The 17,923-nt window shown below is 36.9% G+C and overlaps 1 protein-coding gene across 3 annotated transcripts in view; it reads right to left on the bottom strand.

Annotated features, from left to right (window-relative positions):
- Window positions 1-670: 670 nt before the first annotated feature.
- The window catches only part of LOC104839887 (E3 ubiquitin-protein ligase HERC2), a 114,479-nt gene continuing 97,226 nt past the window's right edge, over window positions 671-17,923 (bottom strand). For all 3 annotated transcript variants that reach the window (XM_010580468.1, XM_010580469.1, XM_010580471.1), the window contains 10 exons: window positions 17,336-17,523; window positions 16,465-16,662; window positions 14,500-14,583; window positions 7,195-7,336; window positions 6,228-6,422; window positions 6,015-6,127; window positions 4,939-5,129; window positions 3,024-3,129; window positions 2,280-2,492; window positions 671-1,672 (listed from right to left, as the gene is read on the bottom strand). In XM_010580468.1, coding sequence (XP_010578770.1) covers window positions 1,400-1,672; window positions 2,280-2,492; window positions 3,024-3,129; window positions 4,939-5,129; window positions 6,015-6,127; window positions 6,228-6,422; window positions 7,195-7,336; window positions 14,500-14,583; window positions 16,465-16,662; window positions 17,336-17,523 — 1,703 coding nt within the window. In that variant the 3' untranslated portion in view covers window positions 671-1,399. The remainder of the gene's footprint in view (window positions 1,673-2,279; window positions 2,493-3,023; window positions 3,130-4,938; window positions 5,130-6,014; window positions 6,128-6,227; window positions 6,423-7,194; window positions 7,337-14,499; window positions 14,584-16,464; window positions 16,663-17,335; window positions 17,524-17,923) is intronic.

The raw sequence follows: 17,923 nt of genomic DNA, 5'->3' as shown, positions 1-17,923 counted from the left end.
AAAAAAAATGAATCAACTCTGAATTGTAAAATGTTAAATATTGACATATACCTATCCTAATAATTAGTGAAGAAAAGGTATGACATGCCCTTCTGCTGGATTTTAAAGTAAAATACTAGTGCTTCAGCACAAATAAATTTCATTTTCCTACTTTGAAAAACTATTGCATACACTGTGTAGTTAACACATAATACCTGCCCAAACACCACTTGACTTGAATGAGTTATTCAAACAGGCTACTCTGGATGCACCATGTTTTGTGATCAAGCCTTGTAAAACAATCTGATTTTCTCAGAGTCAACATTTTAGAAGAGTGTCATCATACTCTTCTACTCACATTCAGGTACTTACACACATCTGTCCCTTACACTTCCTCAAAAGCAATTTTTTTCCCAGGCATCCAAGAACAAATTTACCATTACTGACAACAGTAGCATTAGGAACAACTGCATAAACAAAGTGTACCTAATCGCTACCACTAACGTGTTGTGTAGACTTGCTCTGAGTTTACTATAGCTCATGTTCTGTCTATGGCAATGCACCTACTATTGGTGGAGCACCACCAGCAACGTTTGGCCAACAGCTGTAAAATGCAGAATCGTTTCTTCGTAGAGCTGTTCCAATGTTCATCCCATGTAACAGCTACATTATCATTAAAAAACACATACTATTTTTTTTCTGTGGCAGAACTTTTATTTGGAGGGAAATTATAACTTTTGCATTTACATGGCACAAATTATATACAGTACACTTTCCATGATAAGAATTATGATGCTGTTCACAGAAAGGTATCAAATTTGAGATGCATAAAGCTAAAATATACAAACCAGGGGTGGAAGTGAAACTATTGGCCATTTTTATTATCTATAGAAGAATTTCAAGGAATAATGTTAATTCAATGTTCAAAAATTTTTAACAAACTTCTAGTAAAGTTAATTGAAATATTTATAATACTATTCAGTTGTTGCACAGTATTTCCAATATACAATCAAGAAGATGCACAGAACACAACACTTAATATGAAAAAAACCTATTGCACCCACAATTTAAAGGTTTCACTGCCTTTTGGATGCTGCACTACCATATTTATATAAACATTTACAACACTTCAGTAAACACAAAGGTTCTAAATGTAGTGCAGCATTATGGGGGGCCACTTTCAGCTCTTAAAATAAATGTTAAATGCCCATATAGTGTGCCATTTATTCTAAGCTGATGGTTTAAGCTGTAACCCTTAATTACTACTGTGAGTAGCAAACACACTTTCCCCATGTTCAGAAGATTACCATCCCTCTTACTACATACTCTATATTCCAACACCTATACTGTCCTTGGCTTCATTTGTCATTTTGGCATTTTTGCCTCAGTGCTTGTGACAACTATCCCTTATATTATTTTCTTAATGTCCTGTTAAGTAGTCCTGTGTAGAATCTGAAGCAAAAGAATCGGCATCTTCATTATCAGAATCATCACTACTGTCATCAGCCGCTGGCTCTCCTGTCAGCGCTATCCGGGCATAATCATCAGTGTCTATAGACTTACAGAAGTGAATGGCATACTTCAGTTTTTCCTCTAGTACTTGCTTACAGGAATACCTGGGCAGCTTCAGGAGAAAGAAGCAAGTGTATGACTCAGGAAGAAAGTGGTCTGGAGGATTGTATTTATCCAATACCTGTTGAAAACAAAAAACATAATATTTTTGATTCACTGTCCAAACTACAAATAAATATCAAAATAATACTTAAATTTTTTTAACAGCATGTTAGATTTGTGATTCTGATGCTGAAGTTTCTTAAAACAACAATGAAAAGACCAAATCCATTTTCCCTACACTAAGTAAATAAATAAAAACAGACATAGATGAGCTTCTTTGATCATGAATATGTAGTTGGGAACAATCTAAAAATGATTGTATTACTTCAGCAAATACCAAAATATGATTTGAAGATTGTTGTTCTTTAATTTAGCTGAAATTAATAACTGAGCTGAATAAAATGCTAAATAAATGCCAGCAAAACCAGTTCATGACTGACAGGGGAAAACTACCAAAATCCAGAGATGTGAATAGTTGGGAAACGAAACGAATATCCACTTGCCCAGGTCACGAAACAAAAATATTTATATACATTATAGGTCTCTGTTGCACTGTCAAATCTACAATGTAATGTTGCATAAACAGTTTAATGAAATCAGCCTGTTCTCTTGTTATGTCATGCTACTACTTCTCCACCACCAGCTTTTTAAAATAAAAACCCCACACCCCATCCCATACATCTTACTTGAATAACAAAGTCCCTCCCTCTGAAGTCTGCAATAGTCCTGGGCAGCCTTGTTCTGCCCCACACAAAACGCAGGAAGAGAGATCGCTCTGTATTGGAGAAGGACTCCATCACTTCCCAGAACCACTGTATCAAGGAAGCAGTTGGTTCAATGCCTTTATAAGTTGCTACAGATTTCAGAAGGTGGAGTGGAATATCCGGGCTTCCACATACCTGAAAAATAAAATATAGTGATAGGCTACAAAAGTCTGATCAAATCAATTATGGGTGATTTGTTCCCTCCATTCCTTTAAAATACTTGAACAGCTTTTACACTGACAAAATGAACATTCAAATATTTGAAGTGCTGTGCATAGTCTCCTATTACAATAATAGTAAATATACATCTTCCCATCAGGGGACAATAATGAATCTTCTTTCATATTCCTGAATTACATAAAGAATTAAACATTTTGCTTGGGACTAATGTCTCCAATTCACCTCCTAGGCCCCTGGTTTGTGGGGGTTTTTTTGGTTTTGTTTGTTTGTTTCTTCCAGAAATAACTCATTACATCACTGCTCAGCTGTATCAAAATAACCTTATTAACACCAAGACGGCAATTAAACATTTTCTAGTTTTTCCTTGGACAAAATGTTTGCAATCACTGTGAACAGTATTTAATGTGGGTTTTGGATTAGTAAGATGTAAGTGAAGAATCTCACTCCAAGTTAGTCTGACAGAGGTAGCAAAGCAGAAATTGATACCATAGTTTCCAGTTCATATCCTGTAAAGAGTGAAAGTAGAGGAACTGGAACAACACGGGCCATCCCCTCACGAACTGCTGCAACTTGTTCATCAAATTCATGAAGTCTGCAGAGACACATTTTCAGAGTTTCTGTGAATGTCATTTCTAGCAATTACTATAATATCAAGGAAATTTAACCATTCTCCTCAAGTCTCCAGCTATGTGCTAAGGAATATTAATGAACATTTATCACACAAGATAGTTGACTTATAACAGTTTCTACACCAATTCATATGGCACAGCAAGCTCAGTATGGACAGATATCTCCCAATATTTAGGATATTTTATTTCCAGGACTATTCATGTGCTGTGCCTGTCAAGAACAAGCCAATACCCCATTTGGAAACAACATGCTCTTGGGAAAAGAATGGCTGTACTTTGAAACTCTGCCTGCATACATTCGCAACACTAGACAGACATTATGGTAAAAGAAAAATGGGTCTGAACTAAAACATGCTGTCTGAGGGGACAGGAGTTGTTGTATTTCAAGACAGATGCAAGTCTAAAATTTTGCTGCTTCTGCTGCCACCCATGATTTGTGTTTTGCTTTTTTTTCCCCTGTCAAATAATTTCTGAGATTTTTTACAGAACTCTCTAGAGCAGAGATTCGCATCATTGACAACTCCTGTCCTCACGCTTGTCATCACCAAAATAAACAAAGATGTCAGGACAAACTTCGTCTTTTGCATCCACTTTTTCACATGCATTCTATTCAGGTGCTAGTTTTTCTCTCAAGGGCTTCATATAATTAAACAACTTGATACTTAATCTAAACATTTAAATCTTTTTCCCAAAGGCCTTTTAACTGTAAAATGCTTTAGAATTTCTCGCCTCCTTTGAGGACAGCCAGAACTGCCAAGAGAACAAAACCATTTCTTCAATGGAATGTAACATTTTACATATAGACATATCATTTATCCATTCCAAATGAAATTTCTCTCTACTGTCAAAAACAGGTTTAAGTATTGGTGCATAACCATTTGGGCAGGGGGGAGGAGAACAAAGAATGTAATTCAGTAGTTGTTGGCAGACACTGCAACTACAAACTAATAAGCAAATATATAGTGATGATACAGTCCTGCTCAAGCACTCTCTAAACCAGTTCACTATGGCAGAGAGAATAAAACTACTATGAATCAGTTTCTCATCCAAATTATCTAAATTTCCATATTTCAATAGGCACTAGGCCCACTGCTTCACATAACAAGATGCCTGTGGTTGCTTCTTAGCTGTACTTGTCTAGATTAGCTGTCTAGGTATTTAAGCATCCAAAAGCCTGTCTTCTCAAATACCGAACAATTATTTCCCACTGATTTCAGTGCAATGTTCAGTTTTTGGCACCTGTGGGTGAATTTACTTGTCTGCACACAGGTGTCAAACTAATTTTATGTTGTCCAAGGAACTAATATTTTCGTTTGTGTATTCCAACTTAGATAAGAATAGAGTAAGAATTCAACTGGGACTGCTCTTGACTGCAAATGATGATATGAAAAACTGTGGGAGCAGCAGTACTAAACCTAAGCTCTCTTCACCAAGAACTTAATGATCAAGCCTATTACTTTATCGCATAGGAGAAGAATTAGATGGATGGGGCATTTCTCTACCTGTAAAACCGGCTGCCAAAACTGCTCTGTCAGGACAGCTATTCAAATCTATAGCCAAACCTGCTAGTTTATTGTTCTTCCTAAAAATTAAGTTTAATCTTTTCTCCTTGGATAGATTAAAAGAAATCAGAAAATCAACACTGTAATCACATGAAAACATTAGAATACTTGTAAGAGGCTGAAGTAGTATATTGTTTAAAAGGTTTTATGTATTTTTTTAAAAGAAAATGCTTATTCAAATCAATCATTTGAGTGACTTATTCAACAAACCTGTAGTTTATTGCCAGTCTCACATATTCAGCTCTATTATCCAGTGTAATATGGGTGTACTTGGAACTCAACTGAATATCCTGACCACTTGCATTAGGCACAGTGAATGGGAGGCTCATAGCTTCAAACTCTTCTGAAGTAGCTTCGTTGTCTCGAATGTACATAAGCCCAGGAATAAAATCTTTATCAACCTTTGGAAAATAACAAACCCGAGTCAAAATCAGTTTACTAGCACTATACAACAGTGTCTCTTGCATACAAAATGCAGTACATCATGTATCATCTACCAAAAGCATTGTCAAATGTCTGACCACAACCCATCTAACTTAATTTCAAAGCCATAAAACAGCTTAATATTTTACATAAAATTTCATTATGCTGGGATGTGGGAGTGTGCATGTGTTCTAGATTTCAATCCTTTCAGGAAGCATTTGCCAAGAAACTGTATTATACAAGAAAATGGATTTAAAGCCTAAAAACAAAATCATCTCTATGAAGTCCAATGCTGGTTTTGGTACAAAAGGAATCCCCTTACTGACAAGTAAATGACTCGACGCTTTCACAGTAAGTACATTTCTACATGACAGTATTTGAGAAGGAACTCTTCTTTGTAATGAAGACCTAACTCTTACTCCACATTTACTGAGCTCAGTAAACAGAAATTGAAAGTTTGTGATGTTTGACATGTGGGCACAAACTATTCTCAGTAGTAGTTTGAACTCATTTTCTTTTACTTCAAAACAGTGGAGGCGTGTGCACCTAATCAGTTACTGCATCTTGGCACAACAGACAGTAACAGCTACAAGAAGGTCTACTGGAAAGCAGGAGTTCAACCACAAACATTTGTCTAGTCAAACCCATTAGAAGATTTGAGAATGCTCTAGCATTCAAACAGCTTAACAACTTAAATTTACAGTTTTAACAGTGAGTACAAGTCATCCTTATATACTGGCTGAAAATGTAAAAGGCAGTCAAAATACAAATACATAGAAAACAGGAAATCACTGGAGAAAAACTGATGCTAGAGTCCACTTGTCTTCTGTAAGTTATATCCTACTCAGGAACTTCATACTTACCTCACTGAGATCAGCAATTGTTAGGTTCATTCCTGCAAGCTGTTTCCACACTGGCTCAGCCAGGTTGAGGCTGAGAGGGCTGCCAGTCCGGATGGCGATGCCCAAAAGTACACCTGTAAGTTTAAACATAGTATTTTTCATTTTTTCTTGTTAGATTCCAATATTGTGATCATGTAATGCAAGTAGAATGTCACACTGTTGCTAAGAAATTACCAAGAAAACGGAACATGTTCATATGCAAGAGTGACTTGGCAGCAGGATTTAATAGGAAACAATCTCTGTTTGCTCCAGATTCATCTCTTCCATTTGGTGTCACAATTAAGAGAGGGGTCAGCCCATTCTGAAGCTCCTCGCACATTTCTGCTATTGATTCACTATAACCTCCACCGCAATCATCCACAGATTCACCTTGGAGAAGAAAAAAAGCTCAAAATTAAATGTTCTTTCAAAAATAAATGAAGTACTAAAACTGTATTTCCTTCCACGGGGATAACTGAGCAAACAGAAGTTTACTAAAAGCTACACTGTCATATCTGTTCATATGAAAACCCTTTATGTTTTGCTTATATTTGGATATTACCAGTTCATTGTAAATCGTATTATTTAGAAGATTATACAACATAACACAGTGTCAAAAATACTATTTGCTAGAGTATAACTAACATTTTTGTGTTATACACTAATCAAAATAAAATAGAGGTAGAAAAAGAAAGTCAAAGCAATGGAATTCCTAAGTGACATCTGAAAGTAGGTATATTTTATATATCTTATATACAGTAGACAGAATAGCTCTTCAATCTAAAATATTTTTAATCAAAAAGCTCAAAGTGATATGTGAACTGTAAAAACAACCCTATCAGTAAAACCAGCTAGCCAGGATTATTTACCAATCCAGACCACTGAAAAACAGGTTTAGGTTTTGCAGAATGTTTGTTGTAAGCAGAAGAGTTGTCCCCAGAATTTGAGGAAAATTACAGACACATTCCCATTAATCTTGAGGGTTTTTAATAAAATCTTTTTAAAAAGCTTTTTACTTCCTAACATTTTAAGCACCTTCCTCTGCCTACACACACAGTTTTCCTCTATCCTTTCCTTCCTTCAGGTCCTCCAAAAAAGTAAATCTGAAGAAAGCTGCAAGTTAAGCGCAAAATAGGGGGGTGGGGGTGGAGAATCCTCTTACCAACAAACTTGACTTTCCAAACACGATGAGGAAGCAGAAGGCTATCAGGGCTAAAGGAACTCATTTTAGCACACATCTGTCCAAACACTGACTTTGTACCATCAGGCCCAGCCAGTCCTCCTTTGCTCCTAGAACGTTTTACCTATTGAGTAAGCATATTATAAAAGTCACTGTAAGAATGCATTTCAGCTGGCATTGCTGTACCAATCAGACCATAAGATTAATGTTTATAAAATACGAATGTGTTCAGTGAAACATCTACAGAGGTCCACACTACACTATATCTTGTATATGTATGACACATACAGAAGAACAACCACATTTCAAATTACAGCACTACAGTATTTTTCAGTACCATCTAATATTCAGATATCACAGACTCCTATTACATATCCCAATCCTCTCCAGGAAGATGAAAGCACTTAAAATCTCAGTCTCTTAGGAGCCCGGAACTATTTCAGAATCATATGATGGTTGAGGTCGGAAGGGACCTCTGGAGGTCATCTAGTCCAACTCCCTTGCTCAAGCAGGGCCACCCAAAGCCAGTTGCCCACAACAAGTCAAGACAGCTTTCAAATATCTCCATGGATAGACACTCCACAGCTTCCCTGGGCAACCTGTGCCAGTGCTCAGTCACCCTCACAGTAAAAAAAGTGTTTCCTGACGTTCAGAGGGAGCCTTCTGCGTTTCAGTTTGTGCCCGCTGCCTCTGGTCCTGCGACTGGGCACCACTTGAGTGAAGCTGGGCTCCATCTTCTTTGCACCTTCCCTTCAGACATTTATCTACTTTGATGAATTCCCCCTGAGCCTTTTCTTCTTGAGGCTAAACAGTCCCAGCTCTCTCAGCCTTTCCTCATAGGAGGGATGTTCCAGTCCCTTAATAATCTTTGTGGCCCTTCGCTGGACTCTCTCCAGTATGCCCATGTCTCTCTTGTACTAAGGAGCCCAGAACTAGACACAGTACTCCAGATGCTGAGTAGAGGTGAAGGATCACCTCCCTTGACCTGCTGGCAACCCTCCTCCTAATACAGCCCAGGACACCCATCAACCTTCTTTATTGCAAGGGTACATTGGTGGCTCATGTTCCACTTGGTGCCTTCCAGGACACCCAGGACCTTTTCTACAAAGCTGCTTTCCAGCTGGGTTACCCCCAGCAGGTACTGGTGCCTAGGGTTGTTCCTCCCCAGGTGCAGGACTTTGCACTTCTTGTTGAACTTCATAAGGTTCGTGTCAGCCCACCTCTCCAGCCTGTTGAGGTCCCTCTGGATGGCAGCATGACCCTCTGGTGTTATCAACTGCTCCTCCCAATTTCGTATCATCGGCAAACTTGCCAAGTGTACACTCTGCCCCATCATCTAGATTACTGATGAAGATGTTGACCAGGACTGGACCCACTGTTGACCCCTGAGGTACACTGCTAGTTCCTGGCCCCCAACTAGTCTTGATGCCACTGATCACCACCCTCTGGACCCAGCCATTCAGCCAGTTTTCAACCCACCTCACTGTCTGCTCATCCAGCTCACACTTTGTCAGCTTGTTTCTGATATAAAAATAGGACATACCTAAACATTAAGGAGAAAGAGTTACTGGTTCCAGGATAGGCTGCACTGCAACTTCTGCAATAGGTCCTATCTCTGTGACATAGCTGTTTAAACTGTCAGTGATTACTACGATTATCACCATTTATAAGCACTGCAAATGCCAGCACCTCTGTAACAGAAGAAATTTTTCAACTAATTCTTGGATTTGCACAAACATGAAAAACAGTATCTGGTTATCTAGACGCTTCCACTACATGTCCTGAACTGACCTGACAGTGCTGAATGATTGTTCTAGGTAATTTCTATAACCTGACATAGTCATAACTACTTGAGATAATCTTAATTCAAACACAGCTGACCGCAGTGATAATGATTTTTTTTTTTTAAATTAATCTAAAAATTTGGAGGTTGATTAGGCCTTAGTAATTTTATTGTTAGAGCTGGAAACATGCAAAGACTATAGGCGTGTTCACTGCAGCTAGACAGAATGATTCTTACCAGTTCAGTTGACAACCCTCTGAGCTTTCTTCCCTAGATAAGGAATTTTATGTTCCCCGAACCACCAATATCTTACTTATCTTTAATTTCAAACAGTTCATCGTTCATCTGTCTCTACTCAGCATTATATCTGTTCATCTTTAAAGGAAAATGGAAAGACAGAGGAGTATCAATGATAAAATTTGTTGATACAAGTTTTCTTCCTCTATTTCTGAAGAAGCAGCCAATGCCTTGGTAAATTCAGTTTTTCTGGATTGCAATCTACTTATTTAATGCATCCTATCTCTACTCATACATCCAATTGTCAAATCTGGGTGAGTTTTTCATACATAAGACAGATCAGAGGCTGTGTTGCTGGCCAGAAAACTGAATACATGTTATTCTTATATTCATTAATGATAATATTTAAATATGCATCTATGATACTTACTAGGACCCTCTAAAAATGATTAAGCACTACTAAAATACACATGTATATACACACACAGATTATTGTGTTTCTTAGGCACCTACAGAAAAAGTGTATTTTAAGATATGATGAAGATCCATAAGAAATGGCATGCAAGGAAGATCTCATGTATTTTGCTGCAAGAAGTGCACACAAAGTGGATAAGAATACAAAAAGCATTTCACCAGTATAGAGAGGAAAGAAATTGAAAGTAAACAGAAGGCTGAAGAAACCCAAGATATGTTTTTTTTCCCTTGGTGTTCTGCAATTTATATTCTCAACCTGCCTTGACTGCAAAGGGACTCCTACAGTGCACATACTTCGCCAATATCCATGAGACTGTTCATTCAGAAATAACCCAGACTCATCCTGCTAATCTGTATTTGGTGCCACTCCAATCTACAGTGCATCTCAAAAACCAGTTGTTCTGATGCTGCATACTTCTGATGCTTTGGATAAAACATCCACCAGATTTCTTTCGGGTTTTATTGAAAGGCTGACACACTCAAGTCTTCCTCATGTATAATAAGTTCTGTATCAACACAAGCTGGTTTTAATTCAATGGATTTCTAAGAAATTTGGAGGCCCAATAAGTTTTAAGTTGAGAAATCACTTGAGTCTTCTCTTAAAAAGAGGAAAGTATGAGTAGGTCTATGAAAGCAGTAGTTGATTCACTGTTTTTTTCAAACCTCAGACCTAAAATACAAATTAATCAAGTGGCAATAAAAAGGCAAGCAATCCTGCCTGAACTGAATAGGGTGGCATGCACATGTGCTATTATACATTTAATTTAGTATTTATTTACTAGCAACACAGAATTTTCATTTAATCTGATCATTTAGATGCAGGAATGGTTACAATTTGACTTTAACAAAGCAATGTAAGAATACCATGAAGGGTTATTGGCATTTCTGCCAGCACCTTAATATATTGCTTGCTGACAAAGACAGATGCCCACATTAAAATTTATTAGGTTATTAGCAAAGAGTAAAACACTTCACTGAAAAACGGCAAAAATTCATACAAATATGTTTAGGCCACAATCCACCACAGGTGTTTTAGCTTTTTATTGTAGAGGTCTGGAGCACAGCATCTTGCTCATGTTTCCAAATCATCCCCCTTAGAGACACAGTAAGTATCCTGTGAAATCTATTTTACTGAATAGGCTGAACAGGGTCAGATATAACCCACACTGAATGCATGGCTTATTAAACACAGATTATGCAGCATCTCAAGTTTTTAAAATAAAGTTCCAACCTTATTGCTGATGTGATAACTTTTTAGCATAAAAGAAGTTAATATGTTGATTAGAGCCCAAGAAGGATTTTCATAAAACAATCTGCCCTCAGAAGATACAAGCTTGTGGAAAACCAATTTTTCTTGGACAAGAGAGAAATGCAGCAGCTCAAAAGCAGGATGCAGTGAAGTGTGGAAGAATCAAGTTCAAGAACTTGCCTCAGTGAATAATCACTTATTGTGAGCAGCACTGTTACAACAAAGGGGGAGAGGCACTCAAAGTCAATCTGTAATCCGGTTAAAGCATTCTGAAGTGAAGACAATCAAAATTTAAGTTCTTTCTCTGAATCTGAAGAACAAAACTTTACATTCGTCTCAAGCAGCCTGAGAGTACCCACTGAAATCCTGGCCATCCTGTGGGACTCTCTCAAACCCACCAGAACTTGGGAAAAATGTAGTACATAAAGACATGCACTCAGAGACTAATAAAAAAGGTTTACAAAAAGATGACAACTTATTAGTTGGAATCAGCCGAGAAAGAGAATGTGTACTGTTAACACAGAAGATCTATGAAGAAAACAAACCCAATTCAAGGATATGTCATGAAATCACTCTCCAGAACAGGTCAGGAAGTATCAGTGTGATAATTACAAGAGCACAGACACAGCCTCACCTGTACCTTGAGGTTTCAGTTATCTATGCTCAAACTGAAATGCTACAGAAAAAATACAGTATAAAAAGATGAAGAGTAGAGAAAGACTATTCTACACAAGCAGACCAAAAAAGCTTAGCCTGATCAGTGTAGCAAAATGAAGGCTGTCATGAAATGAGTGTTCTTTAAAAGCACATTTGATAAGGGAGAAGACATAACCAGGAAGGAGGAATGTTACTTAAACTGAAGTATAACACTCACAAAATTACAAATACTTCGTTCACTGATATGCTGTGCCTACTTTAAGATCAGATCTTTTTTAATCATTATGCTAGTGAGATTTCTGTAACCCACATTTAATACGAAGTTCTAGTGAGGGGGAAGAAGCTATTCTTAAAGTGGCATTTCATGTATCCATACGTGTGACACTCCTCCCATAACAGTAGGGAATATTGAACCAGGGGATCTTTTGCAATATTACATTCCTGAAAGCAGACATTCTCCTTAATAACTGAAATCTGTTTCCCTTTTACAAAGAGGAAATTCCTTTCAACTACTATAATAATCTCTTTCATCTAAAGGCAAAGATATGATTTAACAGCATTGTGAATTTGTCTGCCTATAGGTTGTAACACACTGTCCATTTGACATCACATGAGCTACACTGGCACTTAAATACTAGGTAAGTCTGATCGGCTAGTAAGAGGGTCAGTAAGTAAACTTGAGCACTGGAGCCCTGCCTAGACATGTAACTGTTAGTTCACTTTCTGGCTCAGTCTTTGACTTCTACTGCGCCCTTCCAGAACAAGGCCCAGGTGCCGTTTTGAAACATTTCACTAAACAACCATTCCCCAAAAGTAATATGGATAAAACTGTGTCAAGTTTGGTTTCTTCTGCTATAACGTAGTCCTCCAACAGTGTCCCAAACTGTCTCTGCGCATTCAAGCTTGCCCTCATGCTACACCTCAAAGCATAAAACATCTACCCTCAATTTTATACTATTGAACTACCAGACTGGCACTTGGGTGAGTTGCTGTACAGCCATCACATTGTATTCCACACACCTTGAGCAAAACAACTACATAAAACTACTATGACCTTCTATCACAAGGCTCCCAACAGAAAAGATCCAGGGCCAAGTAGCATGTAAAGTGAATGCGATCTACTCTAAAAGGAATCTGGTCCATGTAAAACTTGACCTCAGGACAAGGGAGTGATGTTTGGCTTGCTTTTACACTGCAAGTTAGACAGCTGTTTTGTCCAGTTCTGGTAATTCCAAAGAAACCACTGAACAACAAGGTAAGCTGAGGAAATATTTTAAAAAAACAAGTCAGCATCTGGAAAACAACTTTAAATTAAGCACTCATCTTTTTATTTTATACAAAGGAAGATGAAGTGAATTGACTGTACCACATAATATATAAACTGTAGGAGGAGTCTTCTGAAAGCAAAGGGATCTTAAAGCCTAGCTGCAGTTAAACCCACAACTGCAAGTAAGATGAAAATTATTAACATTGACAATTAGCTGTTTGAGACTAGGTAAAGCAGCTTTGAATCTTCAATTAAATATTATAAAGAATCAAACAGTTTAAGAATCCACATTTTCATTCTCTGCAAAAGCTAACTCAAGAAATTGTGACCCGTACTTGGTACTGTGTAATCAGGCCAGATTACGAACATGGTCTTTTTTAGCATTCACTTGGCTAAATCTAGGACAGACTTATGTTACAGCAATATTTCATTTCTCCCAGAACCTATAAAGAAGGGAAGCCCTGCAGCCACCAGTTCTTTTCTAGAGTTCAAGACAGACTGAAGTAACGAACTGGACTACAAGAGAAAGCCGATCTTGATTAACTCAACAGTAGAAGAAGAACACTAGGAAATGAGCCCAAAACCTACTCACTAGTTTCCTGCTTAAAGTTAAATACTTGCACTGCTTTATTGGCATTTCTGAATTCACACCTACACAAAAAGTAACAAGAACATCTCTGGCAATCTCTTCAGCTTCAACTTCCCAAATAATAACTAAAACAATACATTTTAATCACATAACATTTCCACAAGAAATTTTAAGTTCCCATAGAAAACGGCAAAGAAGCAGAAACAGAATCCAGCTACAACAGGATATACTTTTCTTCACTAAGAGAAAACTAATTAGTCAATATTTTCAGAATTTCTCCATTCTAACCTTACAAAGAGTAGGTTTTCTTACTTTTTACAACATAAAAAGAAAAAAAACCCCAAACACCACTAAAGGAAAGAAATGCAAGAAGACTCAGGAGTCTAAGACCAGGCTTCAGTCCATTTAAACTAAAACAACATTTTACTATTCTATGTTACAGAAAGATCTATGGAAAAAAAGACATGTCTGGCCTAAGGCACAACATTACATTTTCTAACGTCAATAAGGAAAAAAGCCCTTTTGTATCAAAGAGATCTGCAATCAATATGACCACATGTGATGACCAGCAAAGAATGAGAGTTTATCAGCCTGATTTTTAATTCAAGGGCTTTTTTTCCCCCCCTTCCTGTTCTGTTATGAAAGCAACAGCTGAATAATTCATCTGACCGTTTGGAAAGGTAAGAAAGGCATCAGAATCACTACTCTCTTAAATTATCTAATGTAGTGAGTTTTGAAAAAGCAGTCCTTTGTCAAGCAGGACATACTTCGCTTATTAGAGTTTAAATCATTCACTTAATATTTCAGCTAGTGTCCCCCTCCCCCGAAACAGCTACCGTGCAGATGAAAACATACAAAAAAGAAAATCAGCAGCCCTTGCTGCATTCACTTTTTCATTGTTTGATTCTCTGATCAAAATTCAACTCTTCAGTACTCAGATACCAAACAGCCGACACAAAGGGACTTGGCAAATGTATAGCACCGTGGGCTAAACATACAGATACTAAAATCAAAACTTCAGCTTAAGATACCTGTATTCTGTTGAGCTCTACAACTGGCCCATGCTGACGATCTCTCACCATAGTTGCTTGCACAACTTTCCTGAAAGCTGCCTCCTAAAACAGTGAAACACAAAAAATTAAAATAGTGGCAAAACTGCAATCAAATAAGAAAGCGGCACATATCTCACAGATGAACACATACTTAGTATTAGAAAAAAAAAAAAAAAGACTCTTCAGCAGAATAAGAGAAACTGATCCTGCAATACTACCCTTCAGCAATTTCCTTCTGAGTACATCACAAAACACTAGAAAAGGCATAACACCTGAGTCTTTCTTTAGAAGAAATGGGAACAAGTATCAAATACTTTTGAAACACTGAAAATAAACAAAAGCAACAGAAGATAAAGCTGTGAGATGTTAGTTAAGGATCATGTTATTTGTGCTAATACAATTCAAGCTAGAAACAGTCAGGATACTAAAAAAGTAAAGAAGAAAGTCTCTCCTGTATCACTCAAAACCATGGCTTGAAAGATTGTACTGCACCCAGATTCAGTTATTACTAAGCAACCAACATGCTGCTGAGTGCAGGTATAAATTAGTTTATACTGGAATAATATACGTATATGGAAAATAATTCATGTCAGAGAAAAACAATGAAAAAAGCCAAAGATGAGATCATCTTGCTATGGAAGGCAATAAATAAACAAATAAAAATAAACAAACTTTTCATGCAAATTCAAGTATCTGAAGTTCTCTCACTAAATATTTGGATCTAATTTTACACTGTCAGTTACAAGCAAGCTTTAACAAGATTTTTAAGTCTTTAGAATCTCTGAAGGTAAGCCTGACTTAAATGCCTAGATAAGAACATGGTCTCGCAACTTCTGGTGTCTGTGTTGAGACAGGCTTTTGACAATATGCCTGATATCACATTTTACCTTATATCTGAAGCCTTTCTGTAACTGTTCTGCAGACTCTTAAAGTAAATTACGTTGAATGTGCCTCCTGCACACCCATTCCTATACTTAACATCATATACCTAAAGACTCCCTATTAATAGCACTAACATATAAAAGTGTCATGAACAGAATAGCCATGATTTCCGTTTCCTTTTTTCCAGTTTAGGTTTTGATGAAAAATGCGTGGTCGCACATATTCTGCTGGATTGCTCTACTACACAATTTTACTGGAGCCTAGAGAAAGAGTCCTTGAGTCAATACATGCTAAGGAGTCTAGTTACAGGCCATGTGTCTTATTTAAGGACATAGAACAGCACTGCAGAGGGAAACCTAACTGTTTCTCTTTCTCCCAGCAGATTTTGTCTGTTTATATAAGGTTATAATTTTTTGTTAGACAAGTTACTATGACAGTGAGAAAATTCAGATCCAAAACTGATGGTCATACTGAAGGAAAGTCACGCTTTTAAAGGCTTTCAGTATCTTAAGTTTTGAATAGGTGTTGTAGCCTTGAAGCATTATAATTATCTAGACTTCCTCATAACTGATTTTACTTACAACTACAAAAATCTACTTTCTTTATTGATTTGAGATTGAACTCCTGTCTTCACTTTTACCCCAGTCTAAAACAAGTTTGTAGCTTCACAGAGCTTTGGATCAACTAGTAGATCACCTGATCATGACAACTGAAATACAAAAAGCAGACAATGACCATCTCATACCTATCTTACATTTTTTTCCTGGATAGCATCTACTGAATACTCTAGAAGAATTCCACTATACTACAGACTGAAGATTTACAGTGTAAAGTTATTTTCAAGATCAACACACAAAAGCACTATGATGAAGAACTGAGGAAAACATAATAAAAAGAACTCATTCATAAAGAAAGAAGTCTGCATAATCAGAATGCAAATATTTGATATACAGCTTACAGAACAAATTGAGATACATAGTTCTATGTTCTTCAGAAACAGTTTAAACAGTACATTTCACTTACAGTTACAAATCACTCCCTTAAAAACATTCTGATAAATACCTTTCCCTGTGATATCAGTATTCCCCGTAATGTGTCAAACCCAACTGAGGGTCCTTGACCAGTTTCATCAAGTCTTCCTTCAAGATCAAACATTGGAATGCAAGGACAGAAGAGTTCAGAAATGTGATGCAATAGCAGAAGCCTGTTTCTCAATGAAATGATGGGAATTTCCTGAAGATGATTGTACTCCATAGGAACCTATGATAAGGCAACAATATGTGAATGTAATCAAGAATTATTATATATTTTATTTTATTAAACAGAACAACAATTTATAAGATTGTAAGTAAATTTGTATTAGAAATTCAGATATTTGCTTATTCACACTCTCAAAACTTAATACACGGAGTTCAGTTGTTTATAAAAGATACTAAAAGTATCCATCTAAACTGAAACAAGCATTAGAAACATGACAGTAGACTATTCTTGCTATTCCATATTTTACAATTCTCTTTATCCATAAACAGACAAATTTTACATCCTATCATCACTACACCCAGTCATTATAGCTGAAAGACAGAATATTCAAAAAACAACCTTCTCAATGTAAAGCAAGCAATGAAGAACTCCCTTGGAAGGCCTAAGATTTTCATAGCTGGAATACAGAATTAAAATTCTTGCCAATTTGCAAACTGAGCTACTGTTCTGCATTGGATTAACAACTGAATGAAGAGGCTTTCTCACCTCAGAAAACTGGAATCCTTCTTTGGAAGTATAGAAGTAAAACAAAGTAACTGGCTCAAACTCCAAGCCAAATCAAAGCACACTGAGCTTATGCAGGGATTTAGAAAGGAAATATGTCTACTGAAAGACCAGCAATAAGCATACTAAGTATGTTCAAAATCTGAATGCAATAAGCCAGAACTATTACCTGTGTGGGGAGCTTGCCAGCATTAGCAGGTTTACTGGTTGACCAAGCTAAAGTATGAGCTGAGCCACAGGCTACTCTGTTGATCTTTTTACCCTGAAGTGCTGCAACCAAGCGTGGTCTTTGGATGGCATTAGTTGTTCCGTCTCCAAGCTGCCCTTCATCATTATCTCCCCATGTATACACTTCTCCTAAACCAGTAAAAATAATTAATTGTTCTGAAGCTAAGATAGAAGCTTTTTGCCTTTTTTTTTTTTACTAGCATTTATAAATCATTTAACTGAATGAGACCTTGGACTGTAATCAAGATTTCTAGGACTGATAACCATCCTGAAATCCGCTATCTAGCGCAGATAAATCTTGAGTGACAGAGTTAGGCCCATGGTCTATGTAGAGCAGCTAGTGTAAGATGCATTTATTTCCTCATAGTTTGTATAACTTAAAAATTCTGTTCCAAAATAGGAGGAAACAGTGGAGCAGAAGAATAAAAACAGATACACCAGAAACAGCCTGTATTTGATAGTTTCATATCAAAAACTGTTGATATTAAAAAAAGAATTAGAAAAGGCTTAACATTTTTTATGAGATGAA

The sequence above is a fragment of the Haliaeetus leucocephalus genome, unplaced genomic scaffold (assembly GCF_000737465.1).
Source record: "Haliaeetus leucocephalus isolate CR32 unplaced genomic scaffold, Haliaeetus_leucocephalus-4.0 Scaffold712, whole genome shotgun sequence".
Classification (NCBI taxonomy): domain Eukaryota; kingdom Metazoa; phylum Chordata; class Aves; order Accipitriformes; family Accipitridae; genus Haliaeetus; species Haliaeetus leucocephalus.
This window is presented reverse-complemented; position numbering and strand designations above follow the sequence as displayed.